This window comes from Balaenoptera physalus (genome assembly GCF_965194825.1).
Source record: "Balaenoptera physalus genome assembly, chromosome: 3".
Lineage (NCBI taxonomy): Eukaryota > Metazoa > Chordata > Mammalia > Artiodactyla > Balaenopteridae > Balaenoptera > Balaenoptera physalus.
Genome location: NC_138890.1, coordinates 11,481,991 through 11,506,105, shown reverse-complemented (window position 1 = coordinate 11,506,105; position 24,115 = coordinate 11,481,991). Strand labels below are relative to the sequence as shown.

Genomic DNA, 24,115 nt, shown 5'->3' with positions numbered 1-24,115 from the left:
AGCCTGGCAAGGCTGAGAGGGTCTGTGAGGATGGAGGGCCAGTGTCTTAGAGCCTGGGTGGGCCTGTTAATCAGAACTGCAGGTAGAGGAGGGAGGGGACCCTGTAATGCAAGGGTTGGGGTCTTGGAAGGGACAGTGGTGTCCCAATCAGGCCAGGGCTGCCTCTTCACAGCTGTGCAGCCTCTGGCAGCCTGGAGCGTTTCCCTGTGAGGGCGAGAGGCAAGCGTGTGCAGAGCAAGAGTGTGCAGGAAGCCAAGCCTGGGTGGCTTTGAGAGTGACCTTCAGGCCTGTTGCTTGGCGGTGTGGCGAAACACGCCTCTCCCCTTGACGTGACTCAGTCATAATGGTTGGATGTAAAGAGCACGTTGTATCGTTAGGTAGTTCTTAGACTTGTGGAAACGAACATGCAGATGCTCGCGGTTCCATGTCTGGCCCAGTGTCCCAGAGGGGGCCTTATTGTCGAGCAAGGGCTGGGTTCCCAGCAGGGGAGGCAGGGTATGTTGGCCACATGAGATTTCTGATGCCGAGGCAGCCCTTTCAGGCTGCTGTAACAAACTCTCACAGACTGGGGGGCTTGAACAGCAGGCCCATACTTACCCCCATCGTGGAGGCTGGAAGCCGAGATAGAGGTGCAGGCAGATCCAGTGTCTGATGGGGCCCATCTCCTGGTTCATAGACAGCGTCTTCTCGCCATGTTCTCAGAGGGCGGAGGGGCAAGGAGGTCTCTGGGGTCTCTCGTAAGGGCATTAATCCCATTCCTGCAGGCTCCACCCTCGTGACCTAATCATCCCCCAAAGGCCCCACCTCCAAAAACCATCACATTGGGGGGTTAGGGTTTCAACGTATGAATTTGTGGGGGGCACAAACATTCAGTCTCTAAGGAGGAGAGCAAGGCTGGTTGCTGCCCCGGGGGAGCTGTTTGCAGCTGAGGAGACAGGCAGGGCCCCACCAAGCCCTGGTGTGCACAGCGGCCAGCCACAGCCTCCTGTGAGGGAGTAGCTGGGGGCAGCTGCCAGGCCCAGAGACCTGCACTGCCGCGTCTTGCTGCCAGCCCTCTGGACTCCTCATCCAACTTTACATCACTCCAAACTCCTCACCGTGGCTCCCCCAGCCGAGCTATGCCTTCCTGTTCCCATCACCTAGAATGTTTTTCCATCATGTAGTCTATTCATAGGCCATGTTCTCAGAGTCCTTCCCTGGTCATCCTATGCAGGACACTGCACACCCCCTTTCCTTATCCCATTGGATTTCCCTTCGTGGTACTGTTGTGTGCCTTAGGTTGTGTGCCTTTGTGTGTTGATTTGTCGCCTGTCTCTCTCACTGGCCTGTGAGCTCCGTGAAGGCAGGGCCTCTCTCCGTGTGTCCTCGTGTCTTCAGCACTCAGTCTTCTGAGCAGTTGTTGCTCACCATTCATGAGCGAGTGCACATAGGATTTAGAGAATGTGTTCATTTTCTCTTGCTGTGTATGGAATGGCTTAAAACAGCACAAATTTATTAGTGCACAGCTCTGTAGACCAGGAGTCCAGATGGGCTTAACTGGGCTTCTTGCTCAGGGCCTCACAAGGTCGAATTCAAGGTGTTGTCCAAGTAGGTGGGGATCTGAATCGAGTTCCTCAAAGTTGGGGGTCTGGGGTCTGCTTTCCGTGCTGTGTGGCCAGGGGCTCATTCTGCTCTGAGAGGCTGCCCGGTGCCTCCTCTCTCGTGACCCCTCCATCTTCAAAGTCAGCAGGGGCACGTCCAGCCCTTCTCACCCTGGGCATTGCTTTGACATTCTTTGCTTTAAAAGGCTTGCACGGCCATGTTGGGGGCAAAAGCCTCATGGCATCCACAGGTTCGACCCACACTTTTAGGGGAGGAGGTCAGGTAGGGCAGATGGTCACTGGGGGCGTTCCTATACTTCTGCCCCCACTGAGTGGGGTCAGCCCGGGTGGGTTTCTGTGGGATGGATGGGATTGGGTCTTGAGAAGTTGGGATATTGGGGGAACAGTCAACTCATTCACTCTATCTGTGCTTTCATGAACTATTTTTAAACACAGAGAGAAATACTCACTGGAACAAGACATTAGAGAAAAGGAAGAGGCAATCAGACAGAAAACCAATGAAGTACAGGTAAGCACGTGGCTGGTTTTGGTGGGATCAACCTTGTGTCAAACGCAGTGCAGGGAGTTCCCAGCAGTGATGGTGGAGCAGGGCAAAGGGGGGCACCGATGCACTCATTGGAAACTTGAGCTTTTGGGGGCTTCCAAGTGATTTTTTTTTTTTAGTTTCCTATACCATAAACAGTGGATTTTTTAAAAATTGAGATATACAATTCATGTAACGTAAAATCTGTTCTAAAGTGTACAGCTCAGTGGTGTTTAGCATGATCAGTGTGTTGCTTAACCACCACCTCTGTCTAGTTCCAGAACATCTCCATCACCCCAAAAGGAGACCCCGTCCTCATTAGCCGTCTCTCCCCATTCCCCCTCCCAGCCTCTGACAGCCACGAATCCACTTTCTGTCTCTATGGGTTTGTCTGTTCTGGACATTTCATATAAAGGGAATCATACAACATTTGGCTTTTTGTGTCTGGTTTCTTTCACTCAGCCTGAAGTTTTGAGGTTCAGACAGTGACCTCTAACCTGTTCTCAGGACAGTCCTGCTTGGAGAGTCTCCTTGTGGGTGGTGGTGACACTGGGGGTCTGACTGCTGGGGCTCAAACCTGGCTCTCCTTAGCAGCTGTGTGACCTTGGGCAAGTTACTTAACATCTCTAGGCCTCGCGTGACATTGGTAGTGAGTGGTCTGCTCTCCTGGGTGCTGGGCTGGAGCATGGGGTCTGGCATGTGCTCAGCACTCACTCGTCGTCTGGGCAGAGGGAGGCTGTGCCAGAAGCGAAATGGTCAGTGCCTGGGAGCTGCACCCTTGAAGAGACATCGGTTCCGAGATGTCTCAGGTCTGAATGAATAGAGACGGCTCTGCCGTCGTGAGGAGACTCGAGTTGTCTGTAGGGCTCTGAGAGCGTGGCTGAGCTGTGCCGCTGGGCCTGACAGTCTCCGCGTGGGGCTTCGAGTGCTCCGAGCTCAGAGCCGGGGAAGGAGGAGCGAGGCTGAGCAGTCAGCGCTGCAGCCCCCACGGCTCGGCCGGGGGCCTGTGGGTGGGTGGCTCAGCCTCCCGGCCTGCGTCTTCCCACCTGGCAGTGAGGGTCAGCGCCAAGAGCAGTATCTGGCCACTGTGCGCACCGCCTGAGAGGCTGGTTCTTTCTGGGCCACCTCCTAGGGCAGCGACCTGAGCCAGGCCAGGGGAAGCAGCACCTGACTCAGTCAGGCTCATGGGGTGCTGGGCGGCCCTCTTTCCGCCTCCCCTGAGCCTGTCCGCACAGGGGCTGTAGGATTCCATGAGGTACCCAGTGGACGGATGGCGCGCAGTGCCTGCCCGCCGGCTGCGGGAAATGTCGTCTGTCGTAGCTGCCGTCTGCAGGTGGGGTAGGGTGGCTGCTTTGGGACTCTCACTGGTTCACACTGTGCAGTGTCCAGCTCTTCTTTCCTGGCTTCTCACTCTGTACACGTTGGCATCGGGGGTTGGGCCTCAGATAGTCCTCAGGAATGTTTTAGATCAGAAGGCAGGGAACAGCCTGCGTCTATTATCGTGTTTTGTTTTTGTTTTTGTTTTTTTGCTCAAATGAGTTGCATCATTTATATGACCACAGGTGAAGTGACTGTCTTTTTCTGGGTGTTTGTATGTTCATCCTGTCATTTTATTCTCACCTCAGCCCTCTGATTTCCACCCATGTCCTAAAACTGACCCCTCAGACACAGTTCCCTGTCACCCGTATCACCTCACCCCCATCCTTTCAGCTGTTTGGTGTGGTGGCGCTGGCCTCATCGTCCCTTTCACCTTGGCCCTGGCCTGGCTGGCCACATGGGTCCCTGGGCAATTCTCCCTCCTGTTGTGTCTGGGTCACTCTGCACAAGCTCTGGTTTGCCTTCCCAAAGCTGGGGATCTGGGTGCTGTGATGTCCTTTGGCTCCAGGGAAACCAGTCACCTGGTCTCTGGCACCTGCTCCTGGGCAATTCTAAGAAAGCCGTTGAGTCGCTGTGATGTCTGGAGGTGCTTTCCCCTCTGGTCTGCGGCAGGCTCAGCAAGGCCACCCGAAACCCTCGCTGCTGGGCTCTGACAGTGCACTCCTGCAGCCTTTGAGATGCTGGGGTCCGTGTGGGCCCCCGATGGCCCCTCAGAGCTGGAGGGGGCCCGGCGCCCCGATGGCCCCTCAGAGCTGGAGGGGGCCCGGCGCCCCGATGGCCCCTCAGAGCTGGAGGGCGCCAGCCAGGCCAGCCCCTGTTCCACGGGAGCATCACGTGTACTCCAAACCAGGACAGGCCTCTGCTGCAGTGTGATGGCAGCTCCTTGGTCAGGGACAGAGCACTATATATATTTTAAAGTTCCCCTGTGAAAACCAGGTTTGATTTTGGTTCCTGCTGCCTTTTCCCAGATGGGTTTGGCCAGGAGATCATGTGCCATGCCTGCCAGCACAGGCTGCAGGTCAGGGCCCAGCGTCGAGTAGCAGGCCTTGGTCCTCAGGTTAGTTTATGTTTGGTTTTAAGCAGTGGGAGCTTCAGCTTCAGCCCCCTCAGGCCTCCCCTTCCCCCTCCTGCCCTGGGGATCTCTCCATTTCCATGGCTACTGTCTTAGTGAGAACCTGTGGCATCTTTGCCTGGGTTACTGTTTCATTTTGTTTTTGTAACAACAGCTTCACTGAGATGTAATTCACATACTATACAATTCATCCATTTAAAGTGTATAATTCATTGGGTTTTAGTATATGCACAGAGTTGTACAGCCATCGCCACAGTCAATTACAGAACATTTTCATCACTCCAGAAAGAAACCCCCTACCCATTAGCGATCCCCAGTCCTTCCCCAGCCCTTGGCAACCACTAATCTACATTCTTTTCTCTGGATTTTCCTGTTCTGGACATTTCATATCAATGAGATCACATACTGTGTGGCCTTTTGAGTCTGGCCTCTTTTCACTCAGTGTAGTTTTCAAGGTTCATTCATGTTGTTGCATGTGTCAGTGCTTCATTCCTTTTTATGACTGAATAATGCTTCAGTGTATGGCTGTTTTATTCATTGCTTCATTAGTTGATGGTTGTTTGTGTTTTTCTACTTTCTAGCTATTGCAAGTAATGCCACTGTGAATATTAATGTGCAAGTTTTTGTGTGGACATATGATTTCACTTGTCTTAGGTGTGTGTGTATATATATATACATTTAGGAGTGAAATTGCGGGTCACATGGTAACTGTATGTTTAACCCTTTGAGGAATTGCCAGACTGTTTTCCAAAGTGGCTGTACCATTTTTCATTCTCACTTTCTCCACATCCTCGCCAACACTTGATATTTTCCATTTTTTATTATAGCCTTCCTAGTGGGTATGGAGTGGTATCTCATTGATGCTTTCCTAATGTTGATGAGCATCTTTTCACGTACTTATTGGCCATTTGTGTATTTTCTCTGGAGAAAAGCTAATTCAGATCCTTTGCCCATTTTTAAATTGGGTTATTTGTCTTTTTATAGCTGAGTTGTAAGAGTTCTTTTTTTTTTTAATTTATTTATTTAATTTATTTATTTTTGTCTGTGTTGGGTCTTTGTTGCCGTGTGTGGCCTCTCTCTAGTTGCGGCGAGCAGGGGCTACTCTTCGTTGTGGTGCGTGGGCTTCTCGTTGCGGTGGCTTCTCTTGTTGTGGAGCACGGGCTCTAGGTGCGTGGGCTTCAGCAGTTGCGGCTCGTGGGCTCTAGAGCACAGGCTCAGTAGTTGTGGCCCACGGACTTGCTCCGCGACATGTGGGATCCTCCCGGACCAGGACCCGAACCCGTGTCCGCTGCATTGGCAGGTGGATTCCCAACCACTGCGCCATCAGGAAGCCCAATATATTTTCTAGATAAATTCCCTTATCAGATAAATGATTTGCAAATATTATATCCCCATCTTTGGGTTGTCTTTTCACTTTCTTGATGGTTGTACCCGGGCCCTCAGCAATGAAAGTGAGGAGTCCTAACCACTGGACTGCCAGGGAATTCCCTGAAGCACAGAAGTTTAAAATTTTCCAGTTATTTATTCCGTTTTTTTGCTTTTGCTTTTGGTATCATATCCAAGAACCCATTGCCAAATCCAAGGTCACAAAGATTTACCACACATTTTCTTCTAAGAGTTTTATAATTTTAGCTGTTACATTTAGGTCTTTGATCCATTTTGAGTGAATTTTTACATAATGTGTGAAGTAGGGGTCCAACTTCATTGTTTTGCATGTGGAGGACCAGTTGTCCCAGAACCATTTCTTGAAGAGACTAATCTTTCCCCCACTGAATGGTCTTGGCACCGTTTTCAAAAATCAGTCATAGACATGTGGATTTATTTCTGAACTCTCAGTTCTATCCCACTGATTTCTGTCTTTCCTTATGCCAGTATCACACTGTCTTGATTACTTTTGCTTTGTAGTAAGTTTTGAAATCGGAAAGTGTGAGTCCTCCAACCTCGTATTTTTCAAGATTGTTTTGGCTCTTCTGGTGAGATCGGGCCCATTCAGCGTGGTATGGCCGTAGACTGTTTTGGCTATTCTGGATCCCTTTCATTTCCTTATAAATTTTGGAATCTGCTTGTCAGAAGCTGGCTGGCGTTCCAGTGGGGACTGCTCTGAGTCTGTAGGTTGTCTGGGTTTTTTCTGCCTTCTCTTTGCTCAGACACCTCCCCCACTTTGACCCCAGCGTTCTTCCTAACCAGAAGCTGGCGGGTCGTCTTCCCGTGGGCTTTTCCATGGCTACGGCGGGCCTGACCCTCCTTCCTCCTTCGTCTCCCCCTCCCCCATCACTTGTCCTTCCCTCAGATGTGGCAAACCCACGTTCCCTACTCTGCCATTAGCTTCCTATCAAACATTCATTGTTAGCTCTCCCAAACTTGTCGGACTTGAGATCTGTTCTTAAAGGTCGGGGACAAGGAGACCGGGGAGCAGAGAACCTGGCCCCCCAAAACAGCTCAGAGGTGTGTTTTGGCTGTTGAGAGAGGAGAGAGAGAGAGCCGTGATTTTTTGTCCTCAAAGCAGGGAGAGGGAGACCCTGCACCTCCTTCGAGTTTTCTTCTGAAATGACGTCAGCCACCAGCAGCCCCAGCCAGCCCTGGGCATCGGCCTCACCACTCCTGTCCTCCCTGACCGCCCAACAGTCCCCTCAAGTCCGCCCCTTCCTTTGATACCCACGGCCACAACCTCACCCAGGCTGCCATCATCACCTCTCCATCGGCCCCAGCTTGAGTCCCCTCCCCACTGTCAACCCCATAGGCCATACTCTCCCCTCCCATCTCATCCCTGCTTTAGTTATCTATCTTACAGGTAGATAAGACATCCCATAAGACATTCGCCTGGTTGAATATGGACGCCTCCTGCCCTTCCCTGTACCCCCAGAGGTGTAGTCCATCAGCTCCCATGAAGCCTTCCAAAAAGGTCCTGTGTGTGTGTGTGTGTGTGTGTGTGTGTGTGTGTGTGTGTGTGTGTACGGAGAGACGTCTGTGCATATTCCCCCCTTCCTGATTGCACAGATGCCACTGTGCCTCACACGTGTGCTCTGCTGCGTGCCTCGTTCATTTCACATTATAACTCGGGTACGAGGTGGAGTGTCCCTCAGGGTGGGCTGTGCTGTAGGTCCAGCCAACTCCGCCTGTGGAGATGTGCATTGTTGACAGATTTTGCCATCACAAACATTGCACGTTTTCACTTGCGCCATCCCCCTCTAGGATCCTTTCCCTAGAGGTCTAACAGTCGAGTCTGAAGACACCCGCCCTGGCCATCTCGTTAGATACAGCCCACGTGGAGGAGCTGTAGCAGCTGAGAATCATCATGTCCTGCTCCCATTTTGGATGTCCGCAGGGGCTTCTCACTGCAGAAGCCAGTGCCGTCTCTGGCATGGCCTGTGGGGCACGGCCTCTGGTGCTCTCGGCCCGCTTTCCTTTGATCCAGCTGGAGCACGACACCCCCTTCTCTTAGGGGTCCTCTGCGGCCCCATCCACTCTTCACATCCCTGGCGCTTTTCCTGGCTACCACCTGCTCGTCCTTTGGGTCCATCGAAGTGGCACTTCCTTGAGCTCTTGTGCACCTGTGCAGCGTCAGTGTGATCTCCCCATGTCCCCGTGACTCTGACCAACAGTCTGACCCAGGCTGTCCCATGTTTGTCTCAGTTCATTTGTGTCTGGGTGATGCCCTTCCCGCCCCACTGATGACCACATGTCACTGGAGAGCTCTTCTTGCCAGGAACCCAGCCCCTCTCCTGGTGCCTGGCCTCTCTTAGGCCATCAGTAAATATTTGCTGAGGGACTTAGTGAGAGATTCAGCTGGGGCCGCCACACTGAGATGTGTGTGGTATTCCCTGTGGAGTGTGCGGTTTTGTAGGACATCTTGGGGGCTCCAGCCCAGGCTGTGACAGTGTTAGCTTGGACGTGCCCCATGTGAACAGGTCTCGAGTAAATTCATGCCACCCTCCCCTAGGAATTGCAAAATGATTTAGACCGGGAAACAAGCAGTTTGCAAGAGCTGGAAGCTCAGAAACAGGACGCCCAAGACCGCCTAGACGAAATGGATCAGCAAAAGGCCAAGCTCCGAGACATGCTGAGCGACGTCAGGCAGAAGTGCCAGGACGAGACCCAGATGGTAAGTCATCATCCCCCCTCTCCCCGCTGAGCCCAGCAGGGGAAGGAGGCTTCTTACGGACTTCCCTGAGCTCACCATGACCATCTCAGCTCAAGGCTGAGACGTCTACTGGTTTAATAGAGTAGTTGAACGTATCGTGTGGAAAAGCGTCCAAGCATTTGTGGCCTGACCTCAGTCTCACCCGCCATGTCACATGTATAAGCGTGAACCTGTGTGTGCACACACCCCCGACCCATGCCCCACAGCACGGTGTGGGCACGTGTCTCCCCTCCCCTGCTGTCTTAGCTGCTTGTTACAAACCAGGGAGGCTGCAGCTTCAGCAGACTGTAAAACCCTTACATCCCCGTCTGAGGCCGCTTGTGGGGACGTTCAGCCCCAGGGGACAGACAGATTGCCTATGCTTGTCCCAGGTGTGGAGAGGGGTCCCTGTAAAGGAAGCCAGGCGTCTGGCTTCCAGGCTGGTGTCCTCTTCCCTGGGTCAGCTTGTTTCAAGAACGTGAGCCAGAATTCTTCCTCGAAGTTGTGTTTCATCTCATTTCAGATTTCCTCATTGAAGACGCAGATCCAGTCTCAGGAATCCGACCTCAAGTCCCAAGAAGACGACCTGAACCGGGCCAAATCTGAGCTGAACCGACTGCAGCAGGAGGAGACGCAGCTGGAGCAGAGCATTCAGGCTGGGAAAGTTCAACTGGAAACCATCATCAAGTCCCTGAAATCCACGCAAGACGAAATCAACCAGGTATCTCCGAGGGGGTGGGGTGGGGCCTGCCACCACTGGCTGTGGCCGGGGGCTTCTGGGGTCTCCTGCCAAGCGGGGTGGCTGCCACGAGCAGAGCAGTCACAGAGGGGTGTGCGACCGGTGGTCCCAGGTGTCTGCGCCGCAGTAGTTGTTTCCTTTGCTCTCACCCACCTCCCTTTCTTCTTGGAAGCCTTCATTCAGCCTGAAGGTGAAGTGCTGAGAACCCTCCCAGCGTGTGTTCCACCATCGTGTTGACTTTGGCCTGGTGGTGTCTGCTTTGCCTCACCAGCCTTCCACTTCCCCGCCTGAGCGCACATCATTTTTGAGGAGCGGGCGGGGTCTGGGTGAGGACATTACATTAACTCATTTGGAGAGAGCCTTGGGTTCAGGACATGCTCTCCCCAGCCTTGGTCCTTGTACAAGCAGGAGGGACAGAATCCAAGACACCTTCCAGCACCCCTCTGTCCCCACGTATTGATAGTTCGAAGACCAGCACCCCGAGGAGGCCCCATCCTCTCAGCATCGCCCCACATGGACCCCTGTCCAGGCACCCCTCCCTGTCCCGCTCTGGGGTGAAGCCTCGAGGCCTGTGGCTGCTGCCCACCAGCAGAGCGAGAGCTCTTTTCCTGCTCCCCCGTGTGTAACGGCCAAAGGCCTCCTTCCTGGCCCTCGGGTGTCCCACCTACAGAGTGAGGGTGATGTTTGTTTGACCTTGGCAATATCTAAATGCATGTTCGTGCTTCCTTTCTTTTGACTGACTTGATCTCTTTGCTCTTTTTGCCAGTTTACAGGCAAAAGTTGATCACAAACTCAAATCTCAGGAATTTAATACTATATATTATGCTTTATTGTTAATTAATACCTGTAGGGTTATCTTATGTCTTTTCCCTCCCAGCCTTTGGAGTTTATAAAACAGAGATAGGAGCCAAGACATAAATGTATGTTAGTGATAATGATAATGATATTAAAAATGATAGCTGCTGCTTATTAAGGCCCACCCTGCTGGACACCGCAAGAGGGGTTTTACCCGTCATTTCCAGTGCTCCATCTTGGAGAAGAGGAAACAGAGAGGTTAGATCGCCAGTGCGTACGAGACAGTTAAGATAAAGCTGGGGTCTGTCTGACGTCACAGATTGCCTTCCTTGCCCTGGCCTCACGTGCCTTCTCCAGGAACAAAGAGGAGCAAATGGGGTAATAAAATCCCACAGAGGAAAGTGACCGCAGAATATCACTTTGAATAGATTGTGAATCTGGATTTTGTCCCATTTCAGTTCGTTCCGAGTCACCACGTGTCTGAACACTTGCCTTTCTCAGGGACCGCCTGGGGCAGCAGAAGGGTCTCGTCTTGGTTTACAAGCGGTCTCGCGTCTCGTAAACATGGCAACAGGGATTGTCTACTCCGTAGATGGGTAATTCAGTTAACCAGTGTGAATCGTCCAGGGTTGGATGTTAGGAGAAAAAAATGTGTTGCCTAATACTTTTTTCCTAAACCCTACTTGATGCCGACAATGTCTTTATCGTACAGGCAAGAAGCAAGCTTTCCCAGCTGAACGAAAGCCACCAGGAAGCCCAGAGGAGTCTGGAGCAGTATGACGAGGTGCTCGACGGGGCCCACGGCGCCAGCCTGACCAACTTAGCAGAGCTGAGCGAGGGCGTCTCCCTGACAGAGAGGGGCGGTTTTGGAGCCATGGTAAAGGTCGAATAAATGTAAATGTAAAGGTCCCAGGATCAGGCCCCACATTGGGATCAGAGAAGGCCCTGCCCGCTTGATCCAGCACTTGCCAGCCTTGATTCTGTTCAAGTGCAGGGTGTTTCTTGTTTTCGCTGCTGCTTTGCGTGTCCCCACCAGCCCTGCAGCCTGGCGTCCGGGGCCACACTCCATCCTGGCGTCTGGGACAAAGCCAAGGATAGGCCTGAATCCTTTCTAAGACCAGTTTGTAAAGACCTCCATCTCCGTGGGCTGATCACCCAAATTTGGAGGGCTTCCCAAACTTAACCAAAATTGGATCAACTCTCACACGTTGTGAAATACCACATCCGACTAATTGGGAGGCTGGAGGAATGTGTGTGTGTGTGTTTCTGTGTTCCTACAAGGAGCACCTTGAAAATCACACGGCTAGGTAAAGATCAAGAACAATGACAGCCCTCCTGGGGTGTTGCTCTGTCACCTACGAATTGGCCTTTCTCCTGAAATCTTGGTTATTACGTTTGAGACTTTGGCCCTTGGGTTCAAACCTCATGACGCTGGGGGTGCTGGTGAAGGCCCGAGGGGCCATTGGCCTCTTAGGTTTCTGCAGGCCCTCAGGCTGCTGACATCCAGCAGTGTTACTTTGTCCTTTGTTCCTGCCAGAGTCGGCCGTAGCAGCCCTGAGCCCTGGCGTGTGCCGTTTGCAGTTTATTCTGGCTGACGAGAGCGTCTTTGTGCGTCTTTGTGCATCTCTGTGCGGTTGCGGGAGCCAATGGGACGCTGTTGGTCTCAGTGGTTTCGTTGTGCTCTGCTCCCAAAGCCTTTCACCGCGCGCCCTGCACTGCCATCTCTGTCTCCCAGGCTCCTGCTCCTGGCCCTGTTTGCCTCATGGATTCCTTCCCCTCCTTGTAATAATTCAGCCTCTCTGTCTCCCTTCATGTGAGACTCGGCTCTTTCTGTGCATTTCTTGACATGTTTCTTTTCTCAGTAGCCAAGTACTCAGTCCCAAGGATTTATGGGGACGCTTACGCCTCCTCCCCCGGATGGCGCAGAAGCCGCTGTTGGTGTTCTCATCTGTCTCCCGTCTCTGGCCGTCACTGCCTCCCTCTGCCATTCACACATTCCTTTCCTCAGGGAATTGTAAACGTATCCGCTCTTGGGCCCAGCCCATTGTCAGCTTTGTCAGCTTTACCGTCTAAATAGAGACTGTGAACGTTCCTTCTTCATGAACCGCGTGAGGCAGAATTTCCTGCTTGGCTGTCTGTCTCAGAGTGTGCGTTTCAGCTTCATAGCCCTGCTCTTATTCTTCCGTCTGTCACTGGTGCCCTCACACGGCTCCTGGCTTGCCCTGTTCCGTCTTAGTTCATGGAACAGCTCATTTTTAAACCCTCTCGCAGGCTTTGATAAGATTGGTTTCCTGGGATAAAAAGTTGACAGCGAAGTGGCAGTTTGAAAGCAGCATGGGACTTCCCTCCCCCCACAGATTTTTTTACCTTTATTTTTATTCATCTCATTAGCAGGCAAAGTTTACATGATAGTCAATTCATCTTGAAACATCGATGTCACATATGTTACGTAGAAACTCAAAACCAGTGTTTGAGAGAAAAACGATTTTTATCTTGTTGTACAAATACAGTTTTTAAAGCACTTTTTGGTTCGTTTCCATTTCTTAATAAACACTTTGAAGAGGGCTTTTTGTTTACTCCTGGACATTTCAGGACTGCTCCGGAGGAGAGGGACCTCTCTTAGTTCTCCTTGAGGGGGATGAAAGTGAGGGATTTAGTTTCTTGAGGACAAGTGTAACCAAAGAGGTGCGTCTAGAACTTTCTAAGTCTGGACGGTTTTACTAAAGTTACTAAGTTTAGTGTTAGGCTCACATGATTTTACTTTGTCCAAGACAGCAGGATTCTTAAAGCCATATTTATTTCTTATCTTTCATCCACTGATGAGAATACTAGCCTCTTGTCCTTGGAGTCAGCACTCAGCCAACCGGTCTGCTACAGAGAAGGTAATAAATCATCCCAGACTTTAGTCTCGCCGAGAACTCATCATGAAAGATGGGCTTGTCTGTCACATCCAGCCCCTGGAGTTCTGGAGCCAGTTTTATTGACTCTCCAGAGCCGATTATTAAATAGGAATTTTGTAAGCTGTTATTCAGCCTTTGGTAACTGGATGTCAACCATGGTGGGAGTAGCTACACCATGGGAATTGGCAGAGGCTAACAATCAGGGCTTTTTTTTTTTTTCTCCCCCAGAGCGCTGGTTCACCAGCGCACCACTGCCTTGCCCCCATCTAAAGGGAAGGAATGTCACAGAATGTCACCTAGATGCCCTTTCAGAGTTGTCGTGTCTGTTTCCCGAGAAGTGCAGTAATCAAGAGCAGAACTCATTGTTCGAGGTGTTCTCCCTCTGCTTCCTCTGCCACAGGTGGGACCGTTCACCCCGTGCTTGGCTGCTGCACTTGGATCTCCCAAGTGGGCAGGTGGCTCCGTGCTCATTGGCAGGAGGTCAGTGGATGGTGGAGTTTACGGCCTCGCTGCACCAGGGGAAATGTAGTTTTCTGCTCTGGATCTGTGAAATGGAATCCAAACCACCTGTGGTTACCCTAACCACATGAATCCTGCCGGGGTCTTCTTAGGCTTCTCCTTTGAAGGGGAGGGAGCGGTTGCTGCCTCAGGCAGACAGTTGCTCCTGAGAGAGAGCTTGCAGACTTGACTTTCCGCTCAGGGGATTGCAGGCCAGACCCCCCAGGATCAGTCTCTTCTCTGCCATTGTCCACTGTTATTTGTCAGTCTTCCAAGTGGCAGTTGAAAACATTATAAAAGCAAAAACAAAACAACACAACCAATTTGTACATCAGTGCTAATGAAAAACTAAATAGAAGCTTCCACTCCAAGGCCAAGTCGTCATTCTTAACTCACTACTTTATCCACCTCATACATCATCTCTCTCTGTTCTTCTGGAACAGATACGTTCCTTCCCCCGGGCTGCAGTGCGAGAGGTTTATTTTCCACACCAGCCTCCTGGCTTCCTTAGATTAGGACTTGTCCGTCACGTTGATCTGTGTCTCAGAACCCCACTGGGTGCTTGCTGACGCGGGCATGCCACAGTAGTTAGCAGTACGACGTCCTTACTGAGTCCTTGCCCTGCTGCCAGACACGGTGCTTGCAGACATCGGTACTTACTTGCCTAAGAACTGGCTTATTTTCCCCACCTTGGGAAACCCTGTGGTTGGAGGCTGCAGATAATCTTTCTCAGGTAAGGAAAATCGTTCCGTATTCATCAGAGGGCAGGGGTGTTGGTCAGTCCTTCCGAAGCCTTGGGCTTCCTGTTAGCCTGGTACCTCTGAGATCCGTCCTGCTCCCTGAAGTCAACTGGCCCAGGGTGGTAGGAGCCTCGTCAGGAATCTTCCTTTGGCACCTTTGACGTCATTGCCCTGTATTTTCACGGAAGCCCAGCTCTTCAATCATTTGGTTTTGGTCAGTTGGAGTAATGGCTGAGTTTGCCAGCCCCGAGGATGCTGACACATTTGCCAGATTCAGTGAGGATGTCGTGCTTCTTAATATCATAGCGAAACCTTCATGTTTTCACTGAGGGTGTGTCTTCATTAACCAAAATATCTCAGTATTTCTAAACCAAGTACACCGTCCCTACGTGTACTGTGAAGCCTCTCCCCAGCCCTTTCAGGTCATTTTCCACTATAAAAACTTGCTCTTCAAAAGCAAGTTTTTTTCCCTTCTGATTTAAATATTCTTGTTTGTTTCTAGAAATAAGCACTTTTTTAAAAAAAATGCAAAGTGTGGCGTATGCTCTAGTAGTTCTAACTGCATAAGCACTCATTTCCTCTCAGGATGTAAATAGCCAGCATGTTTCTTGGTGTGGAAACGGCATTTTTTAAAATGCCCACATAGGTAACACACTCTGAGAAGGTGTTTGAGGGAGGCACACCTTTGAACAAGGCCTCTGGCTGTAGTTGTTGGTGGCTCGTTACATTTTCTTTCTGACATTTCCGAAAACATGACTTTTTTTCTGACTCGGTTTTCTTTTTTTTTTTTTTTATTTAATTGTGGTGAAAGACACATAACGTAGAATTTACCGTCTTAACCATTTTTCACTGTACAGTTCAGTGGTGTTAAGTATATTCACATTGTACTACTAAGCTCCAGAACGTTTTCATACCCATTAAACACCATCTCCCCATCCTCCCTCCCCCCGTCCCTGGCACCCACTATTCTGCTTTCTGTCTATGAATTTGATGTCTCTAGGGACTTCATATAAGTAGAACTACACAATATTTGTCTTCTTGTGACTGGCTTCTTTCACCTAGCGTAATGTGTTCAGGGTTCATCTGTGTTGCATGTGTCAGAATTTCCTTTTGAACGCTGAATAATATTCCATTGTATGTACATACCACATTTCGCTTATTCATTCATCCATCAGTGGGCGCTTGGGTTGCTTCCACTCAATGATTTTTAAATAAACTTTTTAATTTTAGAAGACTTATAGAAAAGTTACAGAGATGGTACAGAAAGTTCCCACGTACCCCACACCCAGCTTCTCCTATTATTAACATCTTGTACGGTACATTTATCATAACTAATGAACCATTGTCGACATGGTATCATTAACTAAAGTCCATCTTCTTTGGTTTAAAAAAAAAATTACTCTCTTTAGGGTCACATCACTTAGAGGGAAAATATACCAGTTAAGTATAGAATTCTGTACTTTGCTTTAAGTCTGAAATAATTAAATACCTGTCCTGTCTCTTCACAAAATTATAGGACGATCCTTTCAAAAATAAAGCCTTGTTATTTAGCAACAACGCCCAAGAATTGCATCCGGATCCTTTTCAGGCAGAAGACCCCTTCAAATCTGACCCATTTAAAGGAGCCGATCCCTTCAAAGGTATCTCATTTGACACCCACTTTATCATTGAAAGGCTGTTTTGTGCCCCCTAGGGTTGTCCAGTGACTAGAACAGTTAGGAGGAAAGAAATTCTTTGAGCCTAATGGGCCTCTTGAGTTTTTCACCTCACCTGGTTATCTAAAGAGCTATGGTGTTGAGGGGAGGGGGTGGGAAGAGCTCCAGGCTCACCAAGAGACCTCCACGTTCAAGGGCGGCTTGCTTGGCCCCGAGACTCTGCATGCTTCCCTTCCCATCCACCTCTCTGGATTGATAAGATAATCAGATGTGGTAGTGATTATGGAATCACCTAGTAAACAGCAGATCCCCACGTAAACATCTAAGGTCTTAACGTGGGGAGTTCATCCAGATCCACACACGAGTCAAGAATAACTAAGAAGAATTCTAGAAACAAGATTTCCCAAGTTTCTTCATTTTTTGCAGAGCAAAACAGTATTTCCAAGAAGGCTATCTGTACTTTTCTGAGAAAAATGCCAGGGCAGGGAGAGGGCAGAGGGAGTGTCTTTCCAGTTTCAGATTTGGAGTGGAAGCACCTTAGTTCTGAGAGATGAGTCAGGCAGCTCCCGCAGCTCAGATGTACCATGCGGCTGAGGAGGGGGCAGCTCGGGGTCCCAGGTTCTTGGAGCCCTGGGAAGTGACGGGGAGGGGCGGGGGTGAGACGGGAGAGTAAAGCGCTGTGTAGAAAGACAGCGAATCCAGGCTTGCCCTGCATTTTCCTTGACTTAGGCCCGTGTTGAGCAGCCAGCAATACTTTTCGTTTTATCTTAGTTGTCCTCGCCATGACAAACTGCCTGAGTCAGTGGCTGTCCCTGCTTCCCTGCTTTGCTCTGCCAAGGTCATTTCTACCATAGACCTGAATGGTCCTCTCTCCTCTAAATCCAGGTGACCCGTTCCAGAGCGACCCCTTTGCCGAACAACAGACGGCTTCAACAGGTAAAAAAAAAAAAAAAAGCCTTTGTTAAGAGAAACATTTTGTGGACTGGCTCTCAGAATATTCCCACTCCTAGTTCAGGTTGAGGGAAATGGGGAAACACCTTGCAGCCTCCTTTGCCAGGTCAGTTTCTGAAGGAACCTCCATTGTCCCTCCCTTTCACAGTCTGCTGCCCCTTCTTGCCAGTCGCACAGCATGATGAGAACTAGAACTAGAAAAGAAGCCCCTGATAGCTAGGCCACTGTTTGGACACTTGTGCCTGCTTGGGCCACCTGTGGCGGCATCAGGGTGTCCCGTTGGTACCCACATGCGGTGGCACTTCTGCCCACACATACCAGGGAGTGGACTGGGAAGGACAGCATCGCATTGCGTAGAAGCCTAGCATCTTGTTCCCTGCTGGTGATGGTGGCTTGCCCCTCCTCTAGTCACCAGGCCCACACCCCACATTCGAGGAGAATGAACGCACCCTGGGCATGGTGTTGGGATCATGCTGCCTATTTATCTAATTTTTTCCCTTGTATTCGTTTTTTTCTATTGAGGTGAAATTCACATAACACAAAATTAACAAATTCACATAACACAGATTAACCACATTTCAGTGGCGTTTAGTTCATTCACTGTGTTATGCAGCCCCCACCTCTGTGTAGCTCCAGAACATTTCCATCACCCCAAAAGGAGGCCCTGTCCCCATGAGCAGTCTCCCTAGTCCCACTCTCCAGCCCCTGCTTTCTGTCCTTATGGATTTACTCCTATTATTTGTTTGTTCATATTATTTTTAAATCAAGTGTTATTGAGAGGTATAATTAACACACAACAGAACTCACCCATTTTAAGTGCAGAACTGGACAAGTTTTGACATATGTGTATAGTTGTGTGTGACAGAGAATGTTGCCATTATCCCAAAAGGTTCCCTGGTCTCCCCCACCCGCTACCCCCTCAGGTCTCTGGCAACCACTGACCTGCTTTCTGCCACTATGGTTTTTACCTTTTCCAGACTTTCATGTAAATAGTGTCAGTCAGTTGTGTGTTCTTTTATATTTGGGTTCTTTCACTAGGCATAATGTTTATTCATGGGGCATTTTTTTTCTTCTTTCCAAAACACCTAGATCCATTCGGAGGGGATCCTTTCAAAGAAAGTGACCCATTCCATGGCTCTGCCCCCGACGACTTCTTTAAGAAACAGACAAAGAACGACCCATTTACCTCAGACCCATTCACGAAAAACCCTTCCTTACCTTCAAAGGTGAGTGACCCTGGAAAGGCTGCCTTCTGGTGCTGCCCGTGTGCATGCTCTGCGTGTGTGAAGGCAGCCCTTCCCATCCCCCACCCTCCGTGGACCGAGTCAGGGCCTCCATCACTCAGGCTGTGAGTGCTAAGCCTGACGAATGAGGGCTGTGCAAGGCCAGGTGATTCCCCAGGGGCTGGCTCGAAGGCCAAGCCTCGTTACTGCGTAGCAAGGTGACCGTTACTGCTGATCCCTACAGAGGCTTGTCCCACGAAGCGAGGTGTCACATCCAGCAGTCCAGTGAGCCCAAGTCAGGGCGGGCTGTGTCCTGAACAGCTGTCATTCCTCTGTCCCTTTCTGTGCCCCTTTACTTCAGCTCAGGCCCACCTGCTGGGTTCTCTGCTCTATCGTCTGCCCGCAGTGCCACTCCACCTCCCAACAAAGACAAAATAGAGCACCACACACTCCCACAGGCTTCCATGTGACTGCTCCTGCCATCTTCCTAGTGCAAAGCACTGATGGTGACATTGGCATCAGCCAGCCTCAGTGGGTCCCCGCCATGGCAGGAGGAAGTCCAGACCCACAGCCTGGCTGCATCTGGTGTGCTCCCCCGCCCCCCAGCAAGTGGTAAACTATACGTTTTGCACGTTAGACTCAACAGACTGGTTTACATTGGTGTAAATGAGGATTTAAAAAGCAAAAATTGACTTTGTGATTGAATAGAGAATTTTTGTGTCTAAGTGAGGGCAATATATAGCCTTCCTTCACGTTCTAGGCTGCACCTCTGTCCCCACCTTACCCATTCCCTAGTTTTTCACTTCTCCATGGACCTACTGGTATGTATCACTGGCGCCAGAGCTCCTTGAAGGCAGGGATTAAACCTGTAACATTTCTATCTGCGAGACCTGTCATGGGATCCCCCCCTTTCATTGCTGGTGTTGGTGGTCTGTGTTCTCTACGTTTATCAATTTTGTCGATCTTTTCCACGAGTCAGGTTTTGGCTGTGTTAATTTTCTCTCCTGTTTGTTTCCTATTTCACTGATTTCTGCTCTTCATTATTTCCTTCCTCCCACTTTGCTCTTCTGTTTCTAACTTCCTAAGATACAACCTTAGGTCATTGATCTTGGATCTTCTTTTCTAATATGAGTGTTTAAAGCTATGCATTTCTTTTGAGGTGCTGCTTTAGCTGTATTACATACATTTTGATATGTTGTATCTTCATTGTCATTCATTTTGAGATATTTTCCAGTTTTTCTTGTGAATTCTCTGTTGAACCTGGATTATTTAAAGTATATTGTTTCATTTTGAGATACTTTTTTTTCCCCCTAGGTATTTTATAATACTGATTTCTAATTAAATCTACTGTTATTAGAGGACATATTTTGTATGTTTTTGGTCCTTTTAGATTTATTGAGACTTGTTTTATGGTCTTTGTTGGTGAACATACTTTGTACACTTGAGAAGAATGTCTATTTGCCGTTGTTGGGTGTAACGTTCTGTAAATGCCAGTTAGGTCAAGGTGGTTGTTCTGATTGTCTATTTTTTCTTCCCTTTGGCCACGCCATGTGGCTTGCGGGATCTTAGTGCCCCGATCAGGGATTGAACCCAGGCCGCGGCAGTGAAAGTGCCCAGTCCTAACCACTAAACTGCCAGGGAGTTCCCCTTTTTTCCTTTTTTTTAAATGTAAGGTATAGTTGATTTACAATACTGTGTTAGTTTCTAATGTACAGCAGATTGATTCAGTATACATGTATATATTCTTTTTCCATTACGGTTTGTTACAGGACTGGTCATCTATTTTTATGGTTTTTGTTTGTTTGTAAGCTCTACCAGTTGCTGAGAGAGGGGTGTTAAAATCTTCTCCTATGATTGCAGAATTGTCCATATCCTCCTTAATTCTATCAAGTTTAACTTCATGTGTTTTGAAGCTCTGTCAGGTGCCTACACATTCATGATTGTTGTGTCATCCTGATGCAGTGACCTTTTTTTCATTATAAAGGGTTCCTTTTTTCCTCTGGTGCTTTGTCTTAATCTATTTTTATCACATATTAAAATAGCCACCTCATTCTCCTTATGCGTAGTCTTTGCATGATATATCTTTTTTCATCCATTTACTTTCAACCTGTCTGGGAGTTGAAGGATGTCTTTTGTGTCAAGCATGTAGTTGGGCCTTGCTTTTCTATCCAGTCTGGAAATCTCTGCCTTCTAAATGGAGTGTCTAGTCTGTTAACATTTAATGCAATTATTGATATGGTTGGATTTAAGTCTACTATTTTATTATTTCCTTTCTTTTATCCTCTGTATTTTATTCCTCTTTTCCCCTTCTTCTGTCTTCTTTTGGATTATTTGAATGTTTTCTAGAATTCCATTTTCTGGTATCTGTTGGCCTTTTTTAACCATACCTTTTTTTCATTATTTCTTAGAGGTTGCTTTAAGGATTACCATATACACTCTTAACTTACCATGGGCTGCTTGGAATTAATATTATGTAACTTAATGTAAAATGTAGAAAACTTGTAATCATATAGGTCCATTTATCCACCCTCCCCCAAACAGCAGCGTCTCTGTTACAGTTGTCCTATGAATGTAATACATCTAAATATATTAAACTCCATAAGACAGTGTTTTAATTTTTGCTTTAATCCACTGTATGAATTCTAAAGAGGAAAAAATAGTTATGTTCTTTTCTCTGGCTGCCTTAAAGAGCCTCTCTTTACGTTTGCTTTTCAGTGGTTTGTGTAAGGTGTAGATATGTTTTTCTTTGTATTTATGCTGCTGGGCATTTGCTGAAGTTCTTACATCTATAAATTATGTCTTTCACCAAATTTGGTAAGTTTTCTGCCATTACTTCTTTGAAAAAAAATTTTTTTCTATTCTCTATCTCTTCTCTTTGTGGGATTTGAGTTACATAGATGTTAGACCTTTTGCTATCATCTTTACAGGCCCCTGAGGCTCTGTTTCTTTTCATTCTTTTTTTCTCCTTTTTCTTCAGATTGGGTAATTTCTACTGATTTATCTTCAACTTCACTTACATTTTTCTGTCATTTGTTGGTTAGCTAACCTAGTGAAGTTTTTATTTTAGATATTGTACTTTACATTGTTTGAGAATGTCCATGCTTCTTCTTTATAGTTTCCATTTCTCTACTAAGATCTCCTGTCTTTTTATTCATCTTAAGTGTTTTTTCCTTTATCTCATTAAGCACAGTTATTGCTACTTTAAAGTCATCCTCATCTGAGAATTCCAAAATCTGGGTCATCTTGAGATTGACTCCACTAATTGTCTTTTTCCTTGAGAACCGCATTTTTCAGGTTCTCTCTGTATGTTGAATAACTTAAAAATATATTCTATGCATTGTGAGTGCTCTGTTGTGGAGACTGGATTCTGTTGCATTCTTCCAAAGAGTGTGGATGGTTTTATTTCAGCAGGCAACTAACTTGGTGAGACTCAACATTGCAAATTCTCCCTCTCTTACCTGTGGTTTCATTCCTGTGGCCTTAGCTGTAGGCTGCTCTGAGTCTGCCCACCCACACACAGTGTAGGGGTGAGCCTGAGACGTGGACAGAGCTTGTCATGGAATTTGGGGCTCCCATTCTCTGCCTCTCCTTTCTAGATCCCGCATCTCTTTCTCATGGCTGTGGTTGTCCTGGGGCTCCCTCCTCTGAGCTTCAGTCCAGAAAGACAGTGAGTTTTCTATTGGAGTCATAGCCTCCCAATACTCTCAGACTGTAGCTGTCGAAAGGGAAAGCTCGGGAGTTTCCTGGTCTAGTGGTCTAGTGGTTAGGACTTGGTGCTTTCACTGCCGTGGCCCGGGTTCAATCCCCAGTCGGGGAACTGAGATCCCGCAAGCTGAGCAGCACGGCCAAGATAAAAACAACCACAGAAAAAAAAAAACAAAATGGAAAACTCAATCTTGTACTGCTTTTTCTGCCAAGTTTCAATTCTTTTCCAAAGTCTTCCTGCTTTGGTTCACTTCCTGGGTCTTCAGGTGATGGCTTTTTCTTTTTCCCCAGTTCAGGGTGTTTGTAGGTGTTATCTGCAGGAGGGGTTGGTCTGTTGGGATTTAACTCTGCCAGGATTTAGTTTAAATCATTTTATCCTCCCCTAGGCTGGGCAGCAGATATGGTGCATATAGATGTCAAGAAAGTTTGTGGTTGAATGAATGGATGATGAACAAAGGAACTGCTTTTCACTCTCTCCTCTCTCCTTTCACTCAGCTCGACCCCTTTGAATCCAGTGATCCTTTTTCATCCTCCAGCGTCTCCTCGAAAGGATCAGGTGAGACTGATGGCTTATTTTCCTTCTCACTCTTCCTCGGGCGGTGGAATGGCCCACCCATTTCCGAATCCGGTGTGTCCTCAGTGTTTATGTCATTAGTAAGTGGCACCCAGATCCTCGCCTGAGGCAGTGCAGCCAAAGCCATTCCCCTCTGGCTGCTCATCTTCCTGAGCAAGAGCTGGCATCGTACTGGAAAGGAAGCTTGGCGGTAGGGATTAATTTAGTAATAACACCAATGTATTAGTTACTCTTTGCTCAATCCTCCTTATGAATCTTTGGTTCTAACCTTTGGATTTTTTTTCCTAAAGGAATCCAAAGTTCTACTGAGGCTTGTGCTGTGGGCACTGGATTTGAGGGAACCTCCCCTCACAGCATAAAACTCTTAGGTGTGCCTTCAAGGGAGGGGAGCGTTTGCGGACTTCCCCTTGCTTTTGGAAACAGGTTCCACTTGGTACTGCCGCCTTGCCTAACATCTTGTGCTTGTCAGTTATAGAGTTTGATTTCGTAGGTGAGCTTGTGGGTTATTCTGGACAAATCGCACCACCCACCAAAGGAGAAAGCTCAGCAAAAATCTCTACCTGCAGATGACCTCCCCACATAAATCATGTGGGTGGCTGGTCGCCTCCCTCTCACTCTCCCCTCCTGATCCAGCAGGACAGACAGCAGGCTCTCCTTCCACAGGGTGCTTGTCACTCCTTTGGTGACGGTGAACAGTGCTGGCTTGCGGCACAGCCACAGGGCAGAGTCCCTCTGGCTCTCCCTGCGCCGGCTCTCATGGCCGCAGACCATCTGGCTAAGCTGCACCAACCATGAGCCAGAGTGGGCGGGGGCAGGGGGCCTTGTTGAGGACTTGCACCCGATTCACCACCCCATCAAACAAACATGACCTCCATGGATCTCCTGCTTTGGGGGCCTTTGAGAACCGAGAGGTGACACTTCCCCCTGCTCCCAGGAGGCGTGTTCTGTGAATGCCCTGTAACTCTTCCTCTGCTGGTGCTGCTTGCAGGTCCCTTTGGAACCTTAGACCCCTTCGGAAGTGGGTCCTTCAATAGTGCTGAGGGCTTTGCCGACTTCAGCCAGATGTCCAAGGTAAAGCCCTTCCCATGGAGCCCCTGTGCCTCTGCCAGTGTCCTTGTGCCTCTTGTCGTGGTCTTGTCGTGGGCTACCAGGTGTAACTGTTTAATGCCACATATGTATTTCTTTGGCACGTGTCGAACTCTGAAATGTATCCTCATGTGAGGTCGTGAGTCAGCAGACGGGGTCTAGAAAGTGCCCATGGCTGTGGCTATACCCACTTCCCTTCCTCCAAGTGAAACTGCCAAAGCCCTGAGTCCCTCCCCAAGGCATAAGTGCTGCAGGCTCCCCGCTACTCCCACTGGTGTCTGATGGCAGTCAGACCTCAGGTGATAAAGACGTCTCTGTGGCTGAACAAAGTTGAGAAGGTCTTGGGCCCTGAGGGCCAGGCCTGGAGTGCAGCCTGCTGAGGCTGGAACTGTGGGCCATGGGCCAGAAGGCAGGAGGTGTGTCTGGAGCTGCCCATGGACAGAACCCCAGAAGGATGTGGAAATCGAGGGCTAGGCTTGGTGAATAAATATGCAGGTGAAAAGTGAGCCGTTCAGGAAGGACGATAGTGACTCCTGGTTGGACTGGATGGTGTCTA

The 24,115-nt window shown here is 48.9% G+C and overlaps 1 protein-coding gene across 34 annotated transcripts in view; it reads left to right on the top strand.

Annotated features, from left to right (window-relative positions):
* Positions 1-24,115, top strand: part of EPS15L1 (epidermal growth factor receptor pathway substrate 15 like 1) — a 101,028-nt gene that overhangs the window by 49,318 nt on the left and 27,595 nt on the right. For 22 of the 34 annotated variants that reach the window (XM_082456211.1, XM_082456208.1, XM_082456231.1 and 19 more), the window contains 9 exons: positions 2,037-2,109; positions 8,514-8,675; positions 9,217-9,414; positions 10,940-11,104; positions 15,882-16,005; positions 16,906-16,956; positions 18,061-18,197; positions 22,395-22,455; positions 23,462-23,544. In XM_082456211.1, the coding sequence (XP_082312337.1) occupies positions 2,037-2,109; positions 8,514-8,675; positions 9,217-9,414; positions 10,940-11,104; positions 15,882-16,005; positions 16,906-16,956; positions 18,061-18,197; positions 22,395-22,455; positions 23,462-23,544 (1,054 nt within the window). The remainder of the gene's footprint in view (positions 1-2,036; positions 2,110-8,513; positions 8,676-9,216; positions 9,415-10,939; positions 11,105-15,881; positions 16,006-16,905; positions 16,957-18,060; positions 18,198-22,394; positions 22,456-23,461; positions 23,545-24,115) is intronic. The other 12 variants (XR_014262018.1, XR_014262019.1, XR_014262020.1 and 9 more) reach the window with 2 other exon arrangements.